The sequence below is a fragment of the Myotis nattereri genome (genome assembly GCF_964212035.1).
Source record: "Myotis nattereri genome assembly, chromosome: 20".
Lineage (NCBI taxonomy): Eukaryota > Metazoa > Chordata > Mammalia > Chiroptera > Vespertilionidae > Myotis > Myotis nattereri.
In genome coordinates this window covers 7,736,721-7,759,656 of record NC_138096.1, presented here as the reverse complement: position 1 = coordinate 7,759,656, position 22,936 = coordinate 7,736,721, and the positions used below count along the sequence as shown (strand labels likewise).

Sequence of the window (22,936 nt, the reverse complement as noted above, 5' to 3'; positions counted from 1 at the left end):
TGCTTTTTTCTTCATTTCGTTCCACGTCGTAATGACAGATCTATACGATCAAATTTGTAAGGCCTTTTGCACAAATTATATCTTTTCTTTAAATATCTAAAGTTCTTACATAGAGACGGCATGATTGTAATTCTTATAAATTATAATTCTTACAATTTATAATTCTTATAAATTATCATTTTTATAAATAGTTTGATCTCCTCTTTTACAATATATTACAAAACAGAGAATTCTGCAGAATTGATTATATTACAAGAATTACTGGGCGTTGGCAGGGTTTTTGTCAACAATATCCCTCTAGCACCCTTAGATTGAGTCAGCGGTTCAGAACGAGGGCCATTTTGCCCCCCAGGGGACGTGTGGCTATGTCTGGAGACATTGTTGGTTGTCCAAAGGGGGTGGGGGGGGGGGGTGATACTATCATGTTGTGGGTGAGGCCAGGGAAGTTGCTAAAATTCTGCAATGCACAAGATAGCAGCACACAACAAGGAATCAGCCAGGTCAACATGTCAGCAAAGCCCAGACTGATAAAGCAGAGCCAAAGCCCTTACTACCTCACAGGGCAGCTGCTGTATTATAATCCACAATCGACCTCAGTAAATTCTTTGAGGTTCAAAGCACCCATTCCTCCTGAAGTTCTGATTTACTCCAACTAGAATTCAGTTAGCTGGTGGCAAAAAGAAAAAAAAAAGTAACTAAATATGGAGACTGTCTTTAATTGCTCTTCAATGTTTTTCTATTTTATTAATATTTTATCAAAAAAATAGAGGGATAACACATTTTTTTTTCCATCAGCAATGGGGCGTGGTCGCCCTATGGATGGATATTCATGATGGCCAATTATCATAAAAAAAAAATTAAGTTCTATTTTCAAAAACAAATGGAAAGTTGGCAAATAAAAGTGGATGTAGTACTTCCTGCAGCTGTGCTGGAATTCTGTGGAAAGGACTCTTTTTGGAGAAATAGGAGGACAGAGGAGCAATGCAAAATGTCATCCCTGCATCCTCCAGGCTAGCATGCAGGGATGACATTGCCCTAGACTTTTTAGAAAATCATTTCCAGTTCTGAATAAAAGGGAGACAGAATTTTCTGGAATTCACCTAAGTACAGAGGGACATTAAACTGAGTGACAGTATTTTTTTTTTCATCTCAGAGATGAAAACAGAGTTGTTTAAATCCACTGTTTATCAGCTGCTACTGCCACCAAGCAGGGCCATTTCAAAGGGAGAAAGAAGCCCTTTGCCCTTCCTGGGGAGAATTAAAATGCAGGACAAATAAAGGCCTCGGGAACCCCAAGTAGAAACACCCACAGCAGGCACCACAGGGCCTCAGATGGTAAGAAAGCACCGAACTCGTCACAAAAACATTGCACTTGCCCTGACTGGTTTGGCTCAGTGGATAGAGCATCGGCCTGCGGACTGAAGGGTCCCAGGTTCGATTCCGGTCAAGGGCATGTGCCTTGGTTGCGGGCACATCCCCAGTCGGGGCTGTGCAGGAGGCAGCTGATGGATGTTTCTCTCTCATCAATGTTTCTATTTCTTTATCCCTCTCCCTTCCTCTCTGTAAAAAATCAATAAAATATATTTTTTCAAAAAGAAGAAAACATTGCACTTGCTTCGCTCGCTTGGACATTATTAAATGCACTCAGTCAAAATGTCTTACCATGGGATTATGTCACATCGGCTCTACTGCATCATTTGCTATGTTCATTAGATACTTTTCTGAGGTCAGACTTCATGATATTGGAATTAAGTGCAATAATTCCAGAAAATAGATATGCATTCCTGTAGCCAGTAGCACAAAAGTTAGAAAATTATCATTCTTCCCTTTTAATAAAAGCAGAGTAACCTGAAATCAAATTAGACCTTCACATTGGGGAGGAAGAGACAAATTTCTTCTCTGGCTCTGGAAGGGCCTTTCAAATAACATTTATCCAGGAGAATTGGGTCCACGCATCACCATGGTGAGTTTCAAAAGCCCCTGTTTTGTGTGAGTACCTGCCACACTTTTAATATTAAAAATAAAATGTCATATATTTTAGCAATAAGCATATATATAGCCTAGTCCAATAAACTCCTAGAGATAAAACATATTTAGGTATTTTTCTAATTTACCTAACTCATGGCCGATTTAAACTCAGATAATAGATTTTCAAGGAATAAAACTATTCTTATCCTACTGAGGATAGATGCTTACTTATTTTAGTCTTAGAATTTTATTCATTTATTTTTTTAGTGATGTTTGTGATGGGAAATGTGAGTGCTTTTTCTGTTAAATACTGTGCAGGACTCAATGCTTACTTAGGGCCTAAGAGGGGATCATTTTCAGTCAACTTTGCAGCTCATCAAAGAAGATTCTAGTTCTCTGGTGAGGTACCGCCCATTTCTCAAACCTATTTTGAGATTGTTCTGATGAAAGTATTCTGCCTGGACTGTGTGTTAAATGCACGGCAGATGCTTCTCCAATACTAAGACAGGTATATTGGTTATGGATCCGAATCAGAGTCTAATAAATGTATTTGAACTTGGTAACACAGGTCAGACACATAAAAGTTTAAGCTCCTCAAAACACATTTGGTAAAGTCAGCAATGGAATTCCTTCTCATTTCCATATACTTTTCCATTAAGTTACTAGTTGGCAATTGTCATAAATATTTTTAAATATGTCTAATTTAAAAAAATCAACCTAGCTTAATTCGGGTGCAGGAATGAGTACAGAATATTATATATTCTTCTACCCAGAAATGCTCATTTTTCTCCTGGTAAATGCCTCATAGATTAATGTGATCGTATATTTAAAAAAAAAAAAAAGACTCAAAGGAAATTTGGACAAATAAGTAAGTCATTATTAAGCAAATAAATGAAAACAGTCCCCATGGACTGCATCTCAAAGACAGTATGAAAGTACTTGTGTCATACTTAAGTAGAAATACTCCTATATTTCCAAGTGAAAAAAAGAAAAATAGTATATATATTTAAACATTTGAAACGCCCAGTTCACAGCAGAAAGTAAACATTCATTTTCTTTCCACCTCACAAAATGAAATGGCCCAATAGCATTTTCCTCCTGCTCTCTCCCTGCTCCCCCCATAAACTCCACTTTTTCTCCTGTTCTGAAAGTGGTCTCTTCCTTAATTGGTCTCTATTTTACATTCATTCAAAAATAAGCCAAAGAAAAAAATTGCTGCAGTGGCAAGACTATTCTTCCTCTTTTATAATCTTCCAGTGGAATGGAAAAAAACAAACAAACAAACAAACAAACAGCCATTATGGCTCCTAAGTCTGTGCGATATACTTGGCAATGAGCTCCCCTGAGGGTCAGCTGGAAGCTCTAATGGGTGTCAAACAAAAGCGACTTTGAGTCCGCTGTCCACAGTCGCTGAGTCCCTGCCTTCAGTGCCCCTGACATACACACACCAGTGCAGTTTGCTTCAGAAAAATCAATGAGCAAACGAAAACTCTTGAAGAGCAGCATGGGACCTCCAGGACCACGCAATGGGTTTCCTTGTCAGTCCCGTAAAAATTCACAGGCACGGTCAACGAACACCCCACACTGCCAACCCCTCACTGACCACAGAGTGTACACCGTGGGTTTGGTCAGTGCCTACACGGACTCCCACAAGCTAAGCTGTAGGTCCAAAGTGCCTCCGTCTATACAGTCTGCTTATGCGGGGACAGGGTTAAAAATGTGTGCTGTTGACATAACACTGGTCCCCCTGAGTTTTGGTGAAAGCTTGTCCATGGTCACTCCCACGGCCATCCAGAGATACTTCGATCGCCACGTCCGAGAGTTCTGGTCTACCGCGGCCTTGGCTTTGGTACATGTCTAGGCGGGGAGAGCCGTTGTGCTCGGCACAGCCATTGACGTGGGCCACGGGCAGTGCCCGGGGGGGGCAGCACAGGTGCTTGGCACAACTCTTGGAGATGCAGGGGGAGCTGCAGAGGGACAGCGTGTCCTTCTGCTCCGGGGACTCCGGCGAGTCCACGGCCTCAAACTGGATGGTCACGCTGTGGATTCCCGCCCTGTGGAAGATTTCTCGAATTTTCAGACTGGCGTCCTGATACCCCCTGTCCTTCTGGTACTTGATGTGCAGGGTGGCAATGATCTTGCCACTTATAAGTTCCCAGATATGCAGTTCATGAACGCTGCTGATGTCCGGCACGGCCGCGAGCTTACTCACTAGGGCAGGGAAGAGCAAGCGAAAGCCCATGTGAGAGCTAGAACTGAGACATGGAACTGCTTCAGGGGCGGGGGGTGTGGTCCCTTGAAGCGTTCTCACCAAAATGATGTATTTACGAAGAATAACAGGAAGAAAAATAGCCTCACCTACTACTCAGCTATACAAGGACATGGCCCCATCATCCTCTTTCTCCTCTTGGAATTCCTCTACCAAATATTTTTAGGCCATAAAAGGCAATTCAAGAAAATAAGCTTAAGAACAAGAAAAAATGCCCAGTGTGGCTCAGGGGATGGTGTTGTCTCATGTACCAAAAGGTTGCCAGTTTGATTCCAGGTCAGGGCACGTGCCTGGTTTGCGGGCATCGATCCCCAGTAGGGGGCGTGCAGAAGGCAGCTGAGTGATGTTTCTCTTTCACATCAATGTTTCTCTCTCCTTCACCCCTCCTCTCTCTCTAAAAGTCAATTTAAAAAAAAAAATTTTTTTTTTTAATCAATTAACCTGAAAGCAGGATCTAGAACACAAGAGATTCATGGTTTCAGAATGGGGAGAATAAAAATGGAGTTCACCTTATTTGGATGAAAATAAATCCTTGACATGAAGGTAAGTAGCCCAGGTAAGTAGTCCAGGAACAGGAATTGCCTGAGCACTACATTCTCAAAAAATGCGCAGGTCAGCCCAGTTGGTGTGGCTCAGTGGTTGAGCATCGACCTATGAACCAGGAGGTCACGGTTCGATTCCCTGGTCAGGGCACAGGCCCGGGGTGTGGGCTCGATCCCCGATCCTGCAGGAGGCAGCGGATCCATGATTCTTTCTCATCATTGATGTTTTAGCAACCTCTCCCTCTCCCTTTCTCTCTAAAATCAATAAAAAAATATATTTTAAAAAAATATGCAGGTGAGTCACAGAATCATAGGCTGCAAAGGACCTTTGGTTCTTGGAGCCGTGACTCATCTCACGAAGCTCCAAGGGATAAGGGATGTCTCTACCGCTGATAGGGATAATTGAGGCTCTGAAATAACGCGGGCCCTTTGGCCTGGAGAACGGGAAGTGGACAGTGGTTCTAGATCAGACCCGCCTGACTTACTCAGCTCCTCCACGTTGACCCCTTTGGGGACCATCTGCAACAGAATGATGGCGGTCTCCTTGATGAGCGGGAAGGCAGACGACAAAATGATGATCACCATGACGACGGTCAGGCTGGGGTCAATGTAGCATTGCCAGTTGCAGTCGTCATCCTGGCCCAGGGGCAGCACATAGAAGATGGTGGCCGTGATCACCACCACCACCGAGCCCAGGGCGTCGCCCATCACGTGCAAAAGCACACCTGCCGGAAGAAAGCAAGATCCCTAATGCACACGTCCAAGTTCAGGGGCCACGTGACGCTCCGGGCTCGGGGGTCCCACGTCTGTGAAGATCCGTGGCTATTTGTTTTCTTTTGGGTAAGAACGGCAGGATGGATTCAATTTTTTTTAATAGATTTTTATTGATTTCAGAGTTAAAGTGAGGTGATGGCGAACGCGATCTTAAAAACCTACCATATCTGTTTTTTAAACTGAACCTAAAAGCAAGATAAGTAAAAGGATAGTGATTCTTTAAAAATATATTTTATTGATTTTTGACAGAGCGGAAGGGAGAGGGACAGAGAGTTAGAAACATCAATGAGAGAGAAACATCGATCAGCTGCCTCCTGCACACCCCCTACTGGGGATGTGCCCGCAACCAAGGTACATGCCCTTGACTGGAATCGAACCTGGGACCTTTGAGTCCGCAGGCCGACACTCCATCCACTGAGCCAAACCGGTTAGGGCAGGAGAATGATTTTTTTTTTTTTATTACAGATTCTCTTTCCAAAAAGACTCACCACCAAGCTCTTTAGAAAGTCTCCTAATTGTTGTAAAGTATACGAGTGCCTAACCACACTGCTGTCCACCTGAAACTAATACGAAATAATATTGAATGTAAACTGTAGTTTAAAAATAACATTTTTAAAAATTAAAAAAAAATAATAAAAATAGTGGGTGAGGGACTAAAGATCTTGAAAAAAAAACTTTCCCAACTCCTGAGAAGAGCAGATTATCTATAGTACAGAACAAAAATCATGTCACTAAGTCATATCTCATTTCAAACCCCAAAACTACTGAATAAGCTTAAAGCCTTCATCATCATTGGTTGACTCTATGGGTGTAAGACTACAGAGCTTAAAAATGTTAATTCATTATTTAGAAATGTCTACATATCCTGTTCTACTCTAAGAACTTCCCCTTAGTTAATTTCATGACAAAATAAAAACTAAATAATTAAATATAAAAAAAATCCCTCTGTTGTAGTTACATTTCTAAAATTAATTCATTTAGAGTTTTTAGGAACTCACATGTTGTTGTTATTTTCTGATCCTCCCTATAGATCCATCCTTTGTAAAACAGATGTGAGACTCTCAAAAATAAAGACGTTTCTTGGATTATTAATTTTTCTTCATATTATTTCCATCTAAGCCCTAGGCTTCCCCAAACCACCTGAAAGTAAAAGGTAGTAGCATGGTCTTTGCTGAAATTCTCAAAATCAAGGTTGGGCATTGACCCAAAGGGAAGTCATTGTCTGAAAAGTTGGAAAGGAGAGATGTTGGTGCCTGATGAGAAAGGCACCTCTGAACCCCCAGGGCTGACCTTGGCCCAACACTGTGACCTTGAGCTCTTGGTAGGGGGAATGCTAGGGATGTGCCTTCCACATGTCTCCCCAGAACCCCCCCACACTTTGGACCTGGAGGTGGCGATTCAAGTGAGTCAACCAGACCCATCACGGAAGGGCCATGAGGGTCAGTTCAGCAAAGCCACCTGGGATAGCTGCCCGCCAACTCACTTCCCACCTTATCAAAATGACATTCAGTGAAAATGGGCTGCACTGTAGGTTAGCAACGCCCACGGGTGGGCAAAACCAAGAGAAATGGGAGCGTGTCACCGATCTGTGAAGCTCTTGAGCAGGCAGCGCTGGGGCAGGTCTCAGTGAGCAAGGGTCAATGGGGAGCAATGAGTGTCTCCCTCGCAATCGATGCGGGGATGAGGCAAGAGCCGGGTCAGAGTCTACAGGTCGTGGCCTGCCCACTTTCTAACCGGCTCAGAGGCGAACAGAAAGGGAAGGGACCAGCGCAGACCAGGTGTAGCCCTGAAAGGCTTTCCAGTCGGCCCAAGGGCAACCCCACCTCTGATATTCAGGGCTTCCGACTTCTTCTCCTTCCTCATCGTCTCCTCCGGCTTGTGCTGGACGTTCAGGGAGTCACCTGCATTCAAAGAAGAAACCTTGTGTTGTGTATAAGTTCTACAAACAAAAAGAACCAATGGTCTCAAAAAAAAGGCTTGTTATTTTCAAATTCCTCCCAGCTTATCTGACCCCCCACCCCTGTACACACACACACACACACACACACACACACACACACACACGGCTCAGAGCCAGGAACAGGCCCTGCTGGCCTTGACATGAGCCTTGGGATCCACCTTTGGACTCATTCACACTTCCAAACAATTGTAACACCAGGAGGCAAGTGGGGAAGCCCATCTCCACCCCAAAACCCATAACTCCAGGGGAACGGAAGGATGGGGGGGGGGGGTAAAAGAGAAGTGCAGCTCGCATCTGGAGAAGGGGGAGGGGAGGGGCGTGATATCTGTTGCCCAATAATAACTAATTTCCAAGACAATCGATACTGTACAGAAAGAACGGGGGGGGGGGGGGAGGGAATACACGCACAGCGGGCCCACGGGTCCAGGAGGAAAACAGAAGTCGTGGGCATGGAAAGAAACCGTGGGGGAAATGTTGGCTTAGCATGAGAGGTCTGGAGCGGGACTGCAGAGGGAAATGGGGGGAGGGGAGCGAAAGAGGGCGCGCTGGGGGCGATGGGGAGGGCACGGCGGAGGCTGCACCCGAAAGGCACCTGCTACGTTGGCGAACACAGTCGCCCCCTTCTCCGCGGTCTTTCCCACGCGCAGGGTCACGGCCGAGTCCGGGCTGGGGGCTGCGCGGGCGGCTCCCTGCGGGCCCCCCAAGGCTCCCGGGGGCCCGGGGGGCGGCGGGGGACGGCGGCGGCGGCGGCGGCAGCAGGAGGACCAGGCGCCGCAGTCCTGGAAGACCAGCAGCCCCACCACGTTGACCGCCAGCCCCAGGGCGCCCACGATGAGCACCAGCGCCGGGTCGTCGATGCGCTCGGGCCGCCCCAGGCGCAGCACCGCCTCCACGAAGATGGTGAAGCAGAGAGCGGTGAGGAACACGGCGTTGCTGAGCGCGCCCACCGCCTCGGCGCGCGCGTAGCCATAGGTGGCGCGGGGGCCCCGCCGCGCGCGGCGCGCCAGGGCGCCCGTGCCCAGCCCCACGCACAGCGAGATCAGGTCCGACAGCATGTTGAACGAGTCGGAGATGAGCGCGATCGAGTTGCCCAGGTAGCCCGACACCAGCTCGGCCACGAAGAAGATCACGGTGAGCACCAGCATGCACAGCAGGCGGCACGTCTTGCCCGAGTAGCGGCCCATGGTCCCCGCAGCGCAGCGCGCACGGCCCCGCGCCCCGACCCCGACCCCACGGAGTCCGTACCGCCTCGGGTCCCGCCGCCCTGTCCTGCGCCCGGCTCTTTATGGAGCGGCTCGCCGGTCCCTGCGGCCAGAGTCTACAGGAGGGGGCCGGGCGGCGGCCGTATCTACAGAGAGCGCACGCCGCCTCGGCGGTGGCCTTTCCCCCTCCCTCGCGGCCCCTGGCGGGCGGCCACGGCCGATGGCTGTCCCTCTGGGACCGAGCCGGACACAGCGGGGAGCTGCCGAGAAGCGGGGGCGTGTCTGGAGGTCACTCCCCCCCCCCCCCAGACCCCCAGTCCTGGCCCCAAGCCGGTAGGATCCACCCCACCAGCCACTGGCTTCTCCAAGCCCTTCCAGCTGCAAAGCCTGACTGTTGACCCTCAGCGATAAGGGGCCGGCTCCTGGGTGTGATCGCTGTCCTGGACGTGGCCGCCTGGGCCTACGTGCACAGACACCAGCCGCTGGCATTAGATTCCTCATTAACCTGGGAAGGCCGGGGGCACCCATCTGGCCAACCCTGTCCTGCAGGGCGCTTCCTGTTTTGTGAGGTTTGATCTGATGGCTCACTCATCGCTCCCGCCCCACGCCCACCCGTGGTCTAACTATCTTATCCCCTCTGCTTGCTCGCAGCCCTCATAGAGGGCACATTACCGTTGCCGTCACCCCCTCTTGGCACAGTCACTCCCCCACCCCCTCACCCCTCTTTAGGGTCTTCTTTCACGAGGCCGCCTCTCCCAGGTAAATTACAGACAGCCCTGGGGGACACACCGGTCACTTTTGTAAGTGTGGCCTTGCCACCCAGCACCCCGAGCCCAAGTTCTCCGTGGGAGGCACGGGGCCCTTGGCCACCAGAGAAGCCAGGGCAGGGCTGCGCTGTGTGCTTGTACCGTTCTCCGCTGGAGAGAATGTTCCGCGCACCCCACGTGTCCCGACCTGACACTCACAGGTCAATTGACCTCCATGAAGGTTTATTCCAAACAGAGTCTTTCTCATGTTGACGAAAGGATCTGTTCCAAGTAAAAGTTGTCCTAAAGAGGACCATCCCGCCCCAGGACTGCGGGAAACCCGGGAAAGGGACCTTCGGAGGCCCAGGAAATGAACGAAGCAGACAAAAGGGTGCTTGCTCTGGCGGTTTAGGGAGTGGGTGGGGGGAGCCCTTGTGGTTTTCTTTATTGGTTTGTATCTACTTGTCTCATTCCAAAAAGGATCTGAAGGTGAAGTCTGGCGATTTCTGTTCTCTTCCCAATCCCCAGCCCCTGAGCTTGAACTTGGAAATGACGACGGCACAGAATGCACTAGCAGAACGTTCTAATTCTAGCCCCTCACTGCCTCAGCCTTGGAAAGCACCCCCTTGTTTTTGTTTTTTAAATATATTTTTTTGATTTTTTTACAGATAAGGAGAGGGATAGAGAGTTAGAAACATCCAGGAGAGAGAAACATCAATCAGCTGCCTCCTGCACACCCCCTACTGGGGATGTGCCCACAACCAAGGTACATGCCCTTGGTTGGAATCGAACCTGGGACCCTTCAGTCCACAGGCAAACGCTCTACTCACTGAGCCAAACCGGTTAGGGCAGCACAGTCTTGTTTTTTAATGCCCTCTGTGCTAAACCAGCCTTGATCTGAGGGCCCCAACTTTTACCAGGTAAGCCTCCACACTCAGGGTGCCTGCTAAGCATCTCCCCACTCCACCTCCAAGAAAATACCCCTGCAGGAGAACTTGAGGACATTGGCTATTTCGAGCATTCTCTAAAAATCAGTATTAAAATGATCAACAATTTAAAAGAAGGAGATGAACATTATGGAGCTGTGTAGCCTGGTACAAGACCCTGAAGTGTCTGAGCCAGTTTTCACTGCTCTTAAAAGGGAGTAAATATCTACCTGCAGAGGTTATTATAATGAACCAAACAGACAAAAAAACCCTGCCCTCATGGATTTTACACTCTAAAGAGGGCGAGACAGACAGTGAACAAAATAAGGAAGTGTGAGCCCTGACAAAGAAGACACCTACCAAGAAGGGCTCCTGCTGGCTAACGGGGCTCAAAGTCAAAAACAAACAAACACCCCAATAACAGAGCCAACCAGCCATTCTAGGCAAACTGCACTTCAAGGAGAGGCCTGCACTGTTTCTGGATCTGAGTCAGCCCTTATGAAAAAGTTCTGGAAATCCTACTTCAACCAATAGGACTGAGGCTTTCCCCATCCAATCTGATTTCCACAGCTTCAGCTAATCAGAGCAGCGCTAATCTGACCAATCAGGACACTGCCTTTTGGACCAATCAAACTGCAAGAATTTGGAGTCCTCATTTGCATGACGACTGACCAATCAGGAACCAGGAGCATGGACTTTTGTCCATAAAAGCCAGCTCCCAGCTGTGGCTCTGGGAGTACACTTTCTCTTTCCACCAAGGACTGAAGAGTGTGCTCCCTGGCTGAGCTGAAACACCGGCTGGAGATGTGTCCTTGGAGCAGACCGGAGCAGCCTGGCATGACACAGAGCTTACGTACAACACAAAGCAGGCTGGCCAGGAGCAAAGCCCCAGAGGGGCCTGGCCCCGGGGCCACCTCACAGCTGTGCTGTATACAATTGAGCTATAAAGTTTTAGTCTTCACTGCAAAAAAAAAAAAAAAAAAAAAATGCAGAGAGAGAGAGAGAGAGAGAGAATAAGTAATAGGATTAAATGGTTAATAGTCGTAAAGTGATTATAACAGCAACTGGCACATAGGAGGCACTCAATACATGCTCGCTGCTTATTTAAAAAAAAAAAAAAAAGCCAACAGGAATAAAAAAGCCAACAGGTGCAGGCTAAGGAGAAATAGACTGGGCGGGAGAAGGGAAGGGTAGAGGTCAGAGGTCCCCGCACTATCATTCACGTGTTAGTGTTTTGACAGCACGTGTGTCAGAGAATCCCAGGTGGCACACTAATCTCCCACAGGAAAAGGTGAGCCAGGCACCGCCCACTTCCCCCTTTCTGCCTCTCACTGTCCTCAGACTAAGAAACCTCCCACACATGCACCAGGACGGCTAGCAGAACAATCAGAGGAGAGAGGAAGCCTTAGGGGCATGGCCTGACTGCGAGGCTCAAGTATCCCCTGCTGATGGCACCCGGAATTCACAGCAGAAAGAAAAGCTGAGGTCAGCAGAAAGGTATCCGGGCAGATAACAGGAATGATGTCATGGCCCCGGAGGGCCTTGAGGGAACTAGAAAGCCATTGGCTGAGGGACCACGGGAGGGAGCTGTGTCTTCCATGCCCTACCCAGGGCCTCACTGCTGACTTCTTTTGTTTTTAATGTATTTTTATTGATTTCCGAGAGGAAGGGAGAGGGAGAGAGACAGAAGCATTAATGATGAGAGAGAATCATGGATCGGCTGCCTCCTGCACGCCCCCTACTGGGGATCAAGCCCACAACCCCGGCATGTGCCCTTGACTGTAATCCAACATGGGACCCTTCAGTCCACAGGCCTACGCTCCATCCACTGAGCCAAACCGGTTAGGGCGCTAAATTCACTTTTTATAGTTGTTTCATAGATTTCCTGGTATTTTTAAGGTAAATAATCATTATCATCTGCAAATAAAAGACAATTTTATTTTTTCCTTTTATGTAAAGAAATGTATGCAAGCTCCATTTCCACTAGGCTTCTGACATCAGTATCACATAAGTTTGTTTTTTTAAAATATATTATTATTGATTTCAGAGAGAAATGGAGAGGGAGAGAGAAACATCAATGACAAGAGAGGCTCATGGATCGGCTGCCTCCTGCACACCCCCTACTGGGGATGTGCCTGCAACCAAGGTACATGCCCTTGACCAGAATCGAACCTGGGACCCTTCAGTCTGCAGGCCAACGCTCCATCCACTGAGCCAAACAGGCTGGGACCCAGGTCAGTTTTGTGTGTATGTGAGGGAGACCCTCCACTCCGCTCCGCAAGCTCCCATTTATTTCTCCTCGGGCACCTCTACAGGAGCAACCTGCCTGGCCTCTTGCTATCACTTCCCCGAAAATTGAGAGGCAGGGTAACTGCTCAGGTTAGTGAGCCTGGGAGAGAGAGTGGAGCGCAATTCTTCTAAGCTTTCTTTTTTTCTAGATGTGCTTCCCACGGACCTGAACTCCTGGTCTGTGTGTACATGAGGACAACCAGATGGGGCAGCTGGGCCCTGTGCAGGGGGGCCTGGGATTGGGTGAGTTTAACTCTGGGATGGACTATTGAAAAGCTGTTTGCTTCCTGGCCGGCGTGGCTCAGTGGTTGAGCGTCGACCTGTGAACCAAGAGGTCATGGTTCAATTCCTGGTCAGGGCACATGCCTGGGTTGTGGGCTTGATCCCCAGTAGGGGGCGTGCAGGAGGCAGCCGATCCATGACTCTTTATCTCTCTCTCCCTTTCCCTTCCTCTCTGAAATAGATTAAAATATATATATATATTTTAAAAGAGCATTTTAAAAAAAGCTCTAAGCCACAGCCTTCAGTCTCTGTCATAAAGCTGACATTTTATGTTCAACTGGCATCTAGATCTTACCTACCCAGGGCTTCCCAATGCCAGAGAATAAAAAAAGAGTACAAGGTAGTGCAAAGGAGGTTTACAGTTGTGAGCATGCGAAACCTGGAGCTTATTCTTGTATTATTATTATTATTGATTGATTTTTGCATTCTTTTCCATACAAACTACTGTCGACCTACTGCTGCCCCACCCTGTGTCCTTATGAGTCCCTAAAGCCCTAACGCACTGGTGAGTTGGCAGGAACCTTGAGAAGATAAAGGTGAGAAGCTAGAGGCCAAAGTTACACATGGAGATTGAGGCTTGGGTAAGACCAGGACACGAGCTGTGGGTTTTAAGGGCCCGGAAACCTTTCCAGAATGTGCACGGACAGCTCCACATCCGTTTTCCCTCTCCACTGGCAGATTTTTTTATCTCCCTTTAGTTCAGAATAAATTCTTCTATTATATCTTTGAATACCTATTCTGCTACATGGGTCTGATCTCTACCTCAGCAAACACCTATGCCATATATCTATCTAAGTGTAAGCCAGGCAGTATTTTGACCTTGGCAGGTCATAGCAAGCAATTCCTCTGTACTCCCTTCAGAAGAGTGGAGGTTGTTATAGAGAGAGGGCTGTTTCAACAGGCCTCTGTGAGTGCGAGCTTTCAAGACTGGGTTTTACTATATGCTTCGGTCTTAACTGTGGCAAGAAAACGAGAGGGAGAGTAGTTCGCAGTCAGAAGCAACAGACTGAGCTGGAGGAAGAGTTAGTTTTCCTGAGGCTAGGGGGATGCAAGACAGAAAGGAATGAAGGGAGGGAGCTAGGGAGAAAAGGAGGAAGGAAAAAAGGAAGAGACGGAGGGAGGAGAAAGGGAGGGAGGGAGGAAGAAAGGGAAAGGTAAGGAAACGTTCACAAACCTAAATATTATTTTGTTGTTAATCCTCACCTATGGATTTTTTTCCATTGTGTTTTTAGAGACAGTGGGAGGGAGGGAGAGGGAGAGAGAAACATCAATGTAGGGAGATACATCAATTGGTTGCCAACCACACTCCCACACTCCCCCCAACTGGGGCTGGGGATCAAACCTGAAACCTAAGAAATATTCTTTCTTTTTTTAAATTTTTTTTAAAATATATTTTATTGATTTTTTACAGAGAGGAAGGGAGAGGGATAGAGAGTTAGAAACATCGATGAGAAAGAAACATCGATCAGCTGCCTCCTGCACACTCCCCCCTGGGAATGTGCCTGCAACCAAGGTATATGCCCTTGACCGGAATCGAACCCGGGACCCTTCAGTCCGCAGGCTGACGCTCCATCCACTGAGCCAAACCGGTCAGGCAGGAAATATTCTTAAAGAGGAGATTGGATCAGATCAGGGGCTGGGATACAGACACAGTACCCGAGACAGGAAGGCAAGTTGCCAAACAGCTGCCTAAGATCTGGAATAGAGCCCCCTCCTCCCCCACCACCACCAACCACCACCAGCACAGGAAGCCAGATCCAGGGAGTATGAAAGTCACCCCCTTAAAGCTGTGAATACTCCAAAACACAAGCCACTGGGGACTAGGGCAGCTCCCGTGTCTGTCCGGCCACTGTGCGCTGGGTGTGTGGACAGCGGGTCCTCTGTTCCTTCAGCTCCCAGAACTGCGGGTGGAGGGGAGACTCAAGGAGCCGGACCTGGGGACTGCACCTGCGGAGCCACCTTGGCCCAGTCCCCGAGTAAGATGACGTGATCCTGGGTGTGAGGCTGATGTCCAGGCAGCAAGATGTTAGGGGCCTTGAGGAGCAGTGAGTGTATCCATATGGGAAGTGACCTGAACTGCAGCTGGAGGGCAAACTGTGCAGACCTTTCAAAGATGAGAGCCAGGCCCTGGCTGGTTTGGCTCAGTGGACAGAGCAGCAGCCTGCGGACTGAAGGATCCCAGGTTCGATTTCGGTCAAGAGCACATGCCCGGGTTGCAGGCTCGATCCCCAGTAGGGGGGGCTGTAGGAGGCAGCCGATCAGTGATTCTCTCTCATCATTGATGTTTCTATCTCCCTCACCCTTCCTCTCTGAAATGAATAAAAATATTAAAAAACAACTATTGTGGGTGGAGGGACTGCCTGTGACAGGAACAGGAACAGGGCAAGAAGCAGAGTTAGGGCTCCAGGAAGGAGCAGGAAGAGGGAGACACACTGAGGGTGGTCGAGGAGAGCATCCGATGGTCCGACCTTTGCTTTAGCTGGAGATGCCTTTCGAGTGACATGGTCCAGCTCGGAGAGGTGACATCGACAAGATGTGTTTGGACAACAGCTGCTGCTGGCAGACCCACGACACACGGACTTCATTCCTCTCACTGCCATCACAACAGCAGCATCCACGTTGGCAAACAAATGTCTGACCCAGAAAACAATGGCAAAGTCAAAGGGGGAAAAGTCCACCAGAAACGCCAGCCTTCCGGGCTATGGAGAAGGAAGGAAACGACGTTAGGAACTGGGTTAACCCATTCAACGTCAACAAGGCCACCGAGCCTTCCCGAGAGAGGGACCCCAGGGGCCAAACACAGGACGCATCTCCCCAGCTTCCAAACAGAAGGTTGATGCAGGACGATGCCCTGCTCAAGGCCCACAATGCGCAGCTGTGGAAAGACAGCATCTAGAGGCGCCCCCTCCACCACCACCCCTGCAAGCGTCCCACATTCCCAACAGCTTCAGCTGGGAAACCTGCAGAGGCTGCCCCTCAGGCCATGACAAAGAAGAGAGTGAGCAGGAACCTCCTTAGGGAGCAGGACTCACAGGCCTAAGCAGCTCAGGGAAAGTGCCACCAAGAGATCTGGAGCCTGGCCCTGGCCGGTGTGGCTCAGTGGATTGAGCACCGTCACATACACTGAAGGATCACTGGCTTGATTCCCGGTCAGGGCATGTGGCCTGGTTGCTGGCTCGTTTCCCAGTAAGGGGCATGCAGGAGGCTGCCCGTGTCAATGTTTCTCTCTCACATCGATGTTTCTCTCCCTCCAATATCAATCAAATCTTATATAATTTTTTAAAATTTCGAGCCTAGAATATCATGGAAATTTATAAACTCTGGTGTAGGCAGGAGTCTGGTAAATGTCACTCCCTGGTAAAGGATGTGCTGTGTTTACCAAACACGGAGAGAGAGAAAGCAACAGCATAGACGGGCCTGGAGAGCATTGTGCTAAGCAAAATAAGTCAGTCGGAGAAAGATACATATCACATGATCTCACTCATTTGTGGGATATAATGATCATCATAAACTGATGAACAAAAACAGATCCACAGACAGAGAAGCATCCATCAGACCGTCAAATCTCAAAGGGAAGGCAGGGGAGGGTGGGGGTAAGGGGGAGAGATCAAGCAAAGGACTTGTATGCATGCATATAAGCCTAACCAATGGACACAGACACCGAGGGGGTGAGGGCATGAGCGGGGGTAGGGGGGAGGTGGGGGGGTAGAACAATGGTGGGATAAGGACACATAAGTAAAACCTTAATCAATAAAGAAAAAAAGATTTGGAGTCAAAACAAAAGTAACAAATGAAATTGGAGGAAAGGCATTTGGTAAAAATAAATACATACGTACATAAATAATAAAAGCAGCAGATATTTCCGATGTCAATCTGTCATTTATAAATTCGACCAATGGGAAGCCTGTGCTACCCCGGACGGAGCTGCACACATACTTTTGTTTTAAGATAAAGGCCAGGGCACAGCGAGGTGTCTGTTCCGGTACAAGTCAAGGGCATGGAGAGATCTACTTGTGACATTTCAAATAAAACCCAAGCCTGGAAAATTATCCAAAATAAAATACCAACATCAAAAGAGAGGAAATCTAAGTAAACAAGGAGGAGGAAAGCACAGACACGAAGCACCTTTAGTCCCTCGTCCCAGGGAAAGGAACTAGCAGGGCCACCTCCTCTCCAGGGTCTGAACCCTAGGAATGCGGGTCCCCCCATCCCTTCCCCAAACATGGCACACAGAGCCACCCACATGTTGGACTTTAAATCTATTTTGTTTGTTTTTTCTTTCTTGCTTGCAGTTTTTGCTTTTTTCCTGTTGCCTTCACTTTAGCCCCAAACTCCTGCTTCGCCATCAATTTTGTGTGTCAAGGGGGAACTCACATTGGTGGGAACTGGTCTAGGCCAGTGATGGCGAACCTATGACACCTCTGACACGCGAACTCATTTTTTTGGTTGAGTTTTCTTTGTTAAATGGCATTTAAATATATAAAATAAATATCAAAAATATGTCTTTGTTTTACTATGGTGGCAAATATCAAAAATTTTCTATATGTGACACGGCACCAGAGTTAAGTTAGGGTTTTTCAAAATGCTGACACGCCGAGCTCCAAAGGTTCTCCATCACTGGTCTAGGCTCTCTCGTCTCAGGGAAATCTTCCAAATATTCTTTTCTCCCAGGTGTTCTTATTTTTTTAAAATATATTTTTATTAGTTTCAGAGAGAAAGGGAGAGGGAAAGAGAGAGAGAGAAACATCAATGATGAGAGAGAATCATTGTTCGGTTGCCTCCTGCACGCCCCCTACTGGGGATCAAGCCCAAAACCCAGGCATGCACGCTGAACAGGAATCGAACCGTCAATCACTGAACCCCACCGGCTGGGTTCTCCCAGGTGTTTTTAAAAATGTCTGGCTGGCCCTAGCTGGTTTGGCTCACTGGATAGAGCGTCAGCCTGGGGACTGAAGGGTCCCAGGTTCAATTCCAGTCAAGGGCATGTACCTTGGTTGCGGGCACATCCTCAGTGGGGGGTGTACAGGAGGCAGCTGATTGATGCTTCTCTCTCATCAATGTTTCTAACTCTCTATCCCTCTCCCTTCCTCTCTGTAAAAAATCAATAAAATATATTTTTTAAAAAAATAAAAATGTCTGGCTGGTCTGTCGGATTTTCCAATGAATTTACTCCATGAGTCCCAGGGATGTTTAAAGTCTCAACTATATATACAGCCTGTGATGTTAATATTTAACTTAAAGTTGGTGGTCCTATTTTTTACTTTTCTAGGACCTCAAACATGAAAGATAACCGGTGTCAGCAACTCCTGCACCAAATAAGACAAAGCAGGACAAGTACACGGTCCACAGAAGCAGGGGAGGCGGAAGGCTTGCAAAGTCACAAACTCTCTCCGGCCACAGGTTCCACAGAAATGATGATTCCCTGACTCCGATCACTAAACCAGGAGGTACCATAGTTCTCTAGCTGAGAGGCACTTCACACGACGCTTCGAGCCAGGATTCCAGACATACCGAAGTTCTTTATCCTACGTTTACATCAAGTCTTTTGAAGCCAACAATCATTTTCCCCTCCTATTTGAAACCTCCTAGTAGAAATCAGTATGTATGGATTGATTAGATTTCTTCTTGGATTAGAAGCCAATTGAAATTGGGTTAATGGCAGTTTTTGAGATCCATCCAACCCAAATGTTTACTCTTTACTGTAAGCTTCTTTAGGTGGTTAAAAGAGTATTTTTTAAAATGTATGTTTTGGTTAAAGTGATGAATACCTTGAGACATAAATGCTAAGAAGCTAACTAGCTATCCTAAAATTACTCAGAGGGTTTAAATACTCTAAGATTCCTAATAGAAAAATGCAGCAACACCTAAGGCTACCAAAATGAACAGGAACCTTAAAGCACTAGCTATATGTGTGTAGTTCTTATTGCACTTAGGTATTTTATTTGTTAAATATGTTTTTATTGATTTCAGAGAAGAAGGAAGAAGAGACAGACAGAAACATCAATGATGAGAGAGACTCAAGGTCTGCACACCCCACACTGGGATAGAGCCCGCAACCCAGGCACGTGCCCTTGACCGGAATCGAACCTGGGACCCTTCAGTCCATCAGCCAATGCTCTACCCACTGAGCCAAACCAGGCAGGGTGCACTGTTATTTAAAGTAGAATACTGTATAGCAGCAAACACTTCAAAAGAAGACAGATGCTTTAGAACACAAGAGAAACCCATACGGTCAGGGTGGAATATCTGTCTTCAGTCTCTTGTTATTATGTTAGCATGGACACAGACAAGAGCCAAACTAAGACCTATCCAATAATAATCTGATTTATAAAAAACAAACAAAAAACCTACGGTTGTCTACCAGTTCTCCTGTTGGTCAGAGTCAAACCCTTTGCCTAAATTGTTTTTGTAATGTGCAAAAAAATATGTTGAGAGTAAAGACAAATTGGAACTAAAAACATAATGTTTACTAATGGTGACACTTCTGTTGTCTGTCGGAGCACTTGTTTGATGTGAGCTTTCTTACCTTTATTTATAGTTAGCAACAAATATGTATTTTATATTTATATTTTATATACATATACATACATATACATATATATACATATATACATATATGTATATATGTATGTGTGTGTGTGTGTGTATGTGTGTGTGTGTGTGTGTATATATATATATATATATATATATATATATATATATATATATATAATGTGAATTTTATGATGTGGACACTCCAGCAGTAATTCTTTCTATGACTGATGTAAACAAGGCACAAGGTCTCACATTAACTAATTATTGTCTTTTTAAAAAGACGGGCCCTGATTGATTCCTTAGTCTGAATAAAGATACAGACTCTAGTTTTTTGCTTGTTCCCTTTTATACTTAACACCTACTATAGGTGCTCTCAAAACATGCATTCCACCAGTGGGAAATTTTAGACAAAAACAGGAAAAGGACTGGGCCCAGCCGACATAACCTACAGCAGTGGCAAAGACAGGAGGAATGCAGTAAAAATGCAAACGGAGACTCAGGTTCCCCAGGCGAGTAAATGCCCCAGCTCATGAGAGAAAACTGACTAGCATCCAATAAGGAAAATCCAAAAATTTCTTAAAATCCAGATGAGCCATTATTGAACAGTACTGGATTTTCACCTAATTCAAAGGCTTGCATTGTTTCATTTTTTGAAAAACCATCATTATTCTTCACCAAGTGCCTATGAACTGCTAAAGCCTCGGAATCTCATTACTCCTGTAACCCGCACACGACGGGTGGGCACCCAGGCTGGCAGTGACACTGGACCACTGCCCTGCGGTAGAGCCGTGCCTTGAACCTGGTTCTGGTCACGCCATAGGCCTCCTTTTAAAAGCACTGGAATTTTCTCTTCTGCTAGGGCTTTCATATTTTTTCTAAAAGAATTCCTCTCATGGCAGTACACACATGGTTCTAGCTGGTAATTTATCTTATGGGTTGTTTTAGGTTTATTGCCGGATTTAAAATCTCACCTTTTGACCAACGATCCAGTAAGTTTGCTACCCGCTCTGACGCCCCCCAGAGATCCACCTACACAATTCTCCTCCTTCTCAAACAGGACAGATTTAGAAATACATACAGGTCATTCCACCCAAAACAGAGCTAAGTTTACAAGGCCAGCTCCTTCCTTTCCCTCTCCATGTTACTGAGCGTTCCTTGAACATCCTCCCGAGTTCACCATCCGAGCCCATTGTTCCACACTCTCTCTACCTGAGCTGGCTAAAGAGTCCAGTGCTTTTTAAGCATACTTTATGGGGACACTAAAACATTATTTTTAAAGTCAAACAGAGCCAGGCCATATCTGGGTAAACAAACAGAAGGAAGTCATTAAAGGAGACTGTTCTCAACGCCACATCCACCTTCCTTCTCATCGCTCCCTCCGTGGCTGCGGTCAGTAACTCCCCTCCCTTTCTCCACCTGCCTGGCCTCTTTTTCCTTCCCTGTCACCAAACGAGAAAGCAGACCCTCACGATGGAGGTGGCCTGCTGCCACCCTGCTCACAGGGAACTTCGGGCTGGAGGCGACTCTTAGGGCAAAGTCAGGGGAACAAGAGGCCCCTCCATGGCCCCATCGGAGGAGGCCCCCCCTCCAGGACCGGACCCACCGAGAGCCCCAGGACACTGCCTGCCCACCTGCAGGGTTTACCTGTGCCCGGGTCCTCCAGGGGCCGGCCTGCTGAGCAGTAGCAACAGTCCAGGATGACATAGTTGAGCACGTTGAAGAACAGCCCGATAATCCCAGCCAACAGGACCAGCAGCGCTTCTTCCGTCTTCTGGGGGTTGATGTACCTCTTGATGGCCTCCACCAGGATGCTAAACATGAGCGCCACAGCGAAGATGGAGTTGCCAAAGGCTCCCACCACGTCGGCCCGCAGGAAGCCGAAGGTGCTCTTCCTATGGTGAGAGATGGTGCTGGCCCGCAGGCTGAACAGGCCGATGACCATGGACAGGAGGTGGGAGAGGACGGCGAAGGCGTCGGAGGCCAAGGACAGGGAGTTGCCGATGTGGGCGACCGCCAGCTCCATGACGAACAGGAGGATGCTCACCACGCACATGAAGACGAGGCGGAAGCTCCTCCCGGAGTATCGGCCCATGGCTCCGGCTGGCAGGCCGTTCCTCTCCCTCTCCTTCCTCTCCCGGGAAGGCTGCGCTCCGAAGGGAGCAGCTACAGATCTTGAGATTACGACTCCTGGAAAACTCTCTCCCTTCAGCCATTCAGCGCTTGTCAGATTTGGAAATCACCCTTTATAGGCTGCCATAAAGCCATAAAGCAGTTTAAAGGGCAATTAAACGGGAGATGTCATGTGAGCTGGGACTGTGGAAGGGGAAGGCTCGGCCTCAGATACGGACTCGGACTGGAGGAATTTGTTTGTTGTGTGTTTCATCCCAGAAGTCAGGAGTCTCTGTGCCTTCGAATCACACAGTGGCTCACCGCTGGCTTCAGCCCTCGCAGCTGCCACTCACAGTCACCCGGGAGACAAGTCGGTTGACAAAGGCCATCAGATCCTGTCCACCCTGGTGTGCAAAGTTTTGAGTGCTCTCCACCGCCTGGGTCAGGGGACACCCTGGATCACAGCTACCGTAAGTGAAACCCAAACATGACGCGAGGGGGAGTTTCCCACTGCCTGGGTGCTGATAGGGAATACACAAGCACCTAATTCCACACATTCTCCCAAATAAGACCCCCCAAAAATAAAAAATTCCTCATGGTCAGGGAAGATAAAACACCTTTAAACTGGAGGAACTACAGACATGACCCCAGTCATTTCAGGAAGAAAGCCAAATTATAATAACTTCACTGAGACAAGGAAATCCTTTTGTTTTTAATCTTATCACCTGTCACACTCAAAGGTTTGCTGGGTCCTGATTCCGTAAAACAATAGCGGCCTCTATTGTTTTGAGTAGCCTGCCTACAGTCAATCCTTTAAAGAAATGAGACTGAAATGACTACTCCCAGTGTTTTCTGAATTTAAATTCTGTGATGGTTAATTTTATGTGTCAATCTGACTGGGCCACCAGGTGCCCAGACATTTGATCATTGTTCTGAGCGTTTTCTGTGAGGGTGTTTGGATGAGATTAGCATTTGAGTCCTAAGACTGAATAAAGCAGATTGCCCTCCTGTGTGGGTGGGCCTCATCTAATCCGTTGAAGGCGGGAAGAGACACAGACAGTCCTGATTCCTCCAGCTGAGTGCCTTCAAGCTGAGATGCAGGGCTTGAATTGAAAACATTAGCCCTTCCTAGGTCTCAAGCCAGTGGCCCTCAGACTGAAACCATCCCCTAGACCAGCGGTTCTCAACCTGTGGGTCGCGGCCCCTTTGGCGGTCAAATGACCCTTTCACAGGGGTTGCCTAAGACCATCCTGCATATCAGATATTTACGTTACGATTCATAACAATAGCAACATTACAGTGATGAAGTAGCAACGAAAATAATTGTATGGTTGG

At 47.6% G+C, this 22,936-nt stretch overlaps 1 protein-coding gene across 2 annotated transcripts; it reads right to left on the bottom strand.

The window, feature by feature from the left end:
* Positions 1-2,233: 2,233 nt before the first annotated feature.
* On the bottom strand, positions 2,234-21,584 carry SLC30A10 (solute carrier family 30 member 10; the record flags this gene model as incomplete). 2 transcript variants are annotated; one of them, XM_081114377.1, is made up of 4 exons in its annotated part: positions 2,234-4,179; positions 5,265-5,504; positions 7,377-7,454; positions 21,137-21,584. In XM_081114377.1, 4 exons carry the CDS (start codon positions 21,582-21,584, stop codon positions 3,680-3,682), a joined length of 1,266 nt encoding a protein of 421 aa, XP_080970503.1. In that variant the 3' UTR covers positions 2,234-3,679. The 2 variants fall into 2 exon arrangements, with proteins under 2 accessions (XP_080970503.1, XP_080970502.1); XM_081114376.1 differs by lacking the exon at positions 21,137-21,584 and adding an exon at positions 8,106-8,890.
* Between the last annotated feature and the right edge of the window lie 1,352 nt (positions 21,585-22,936).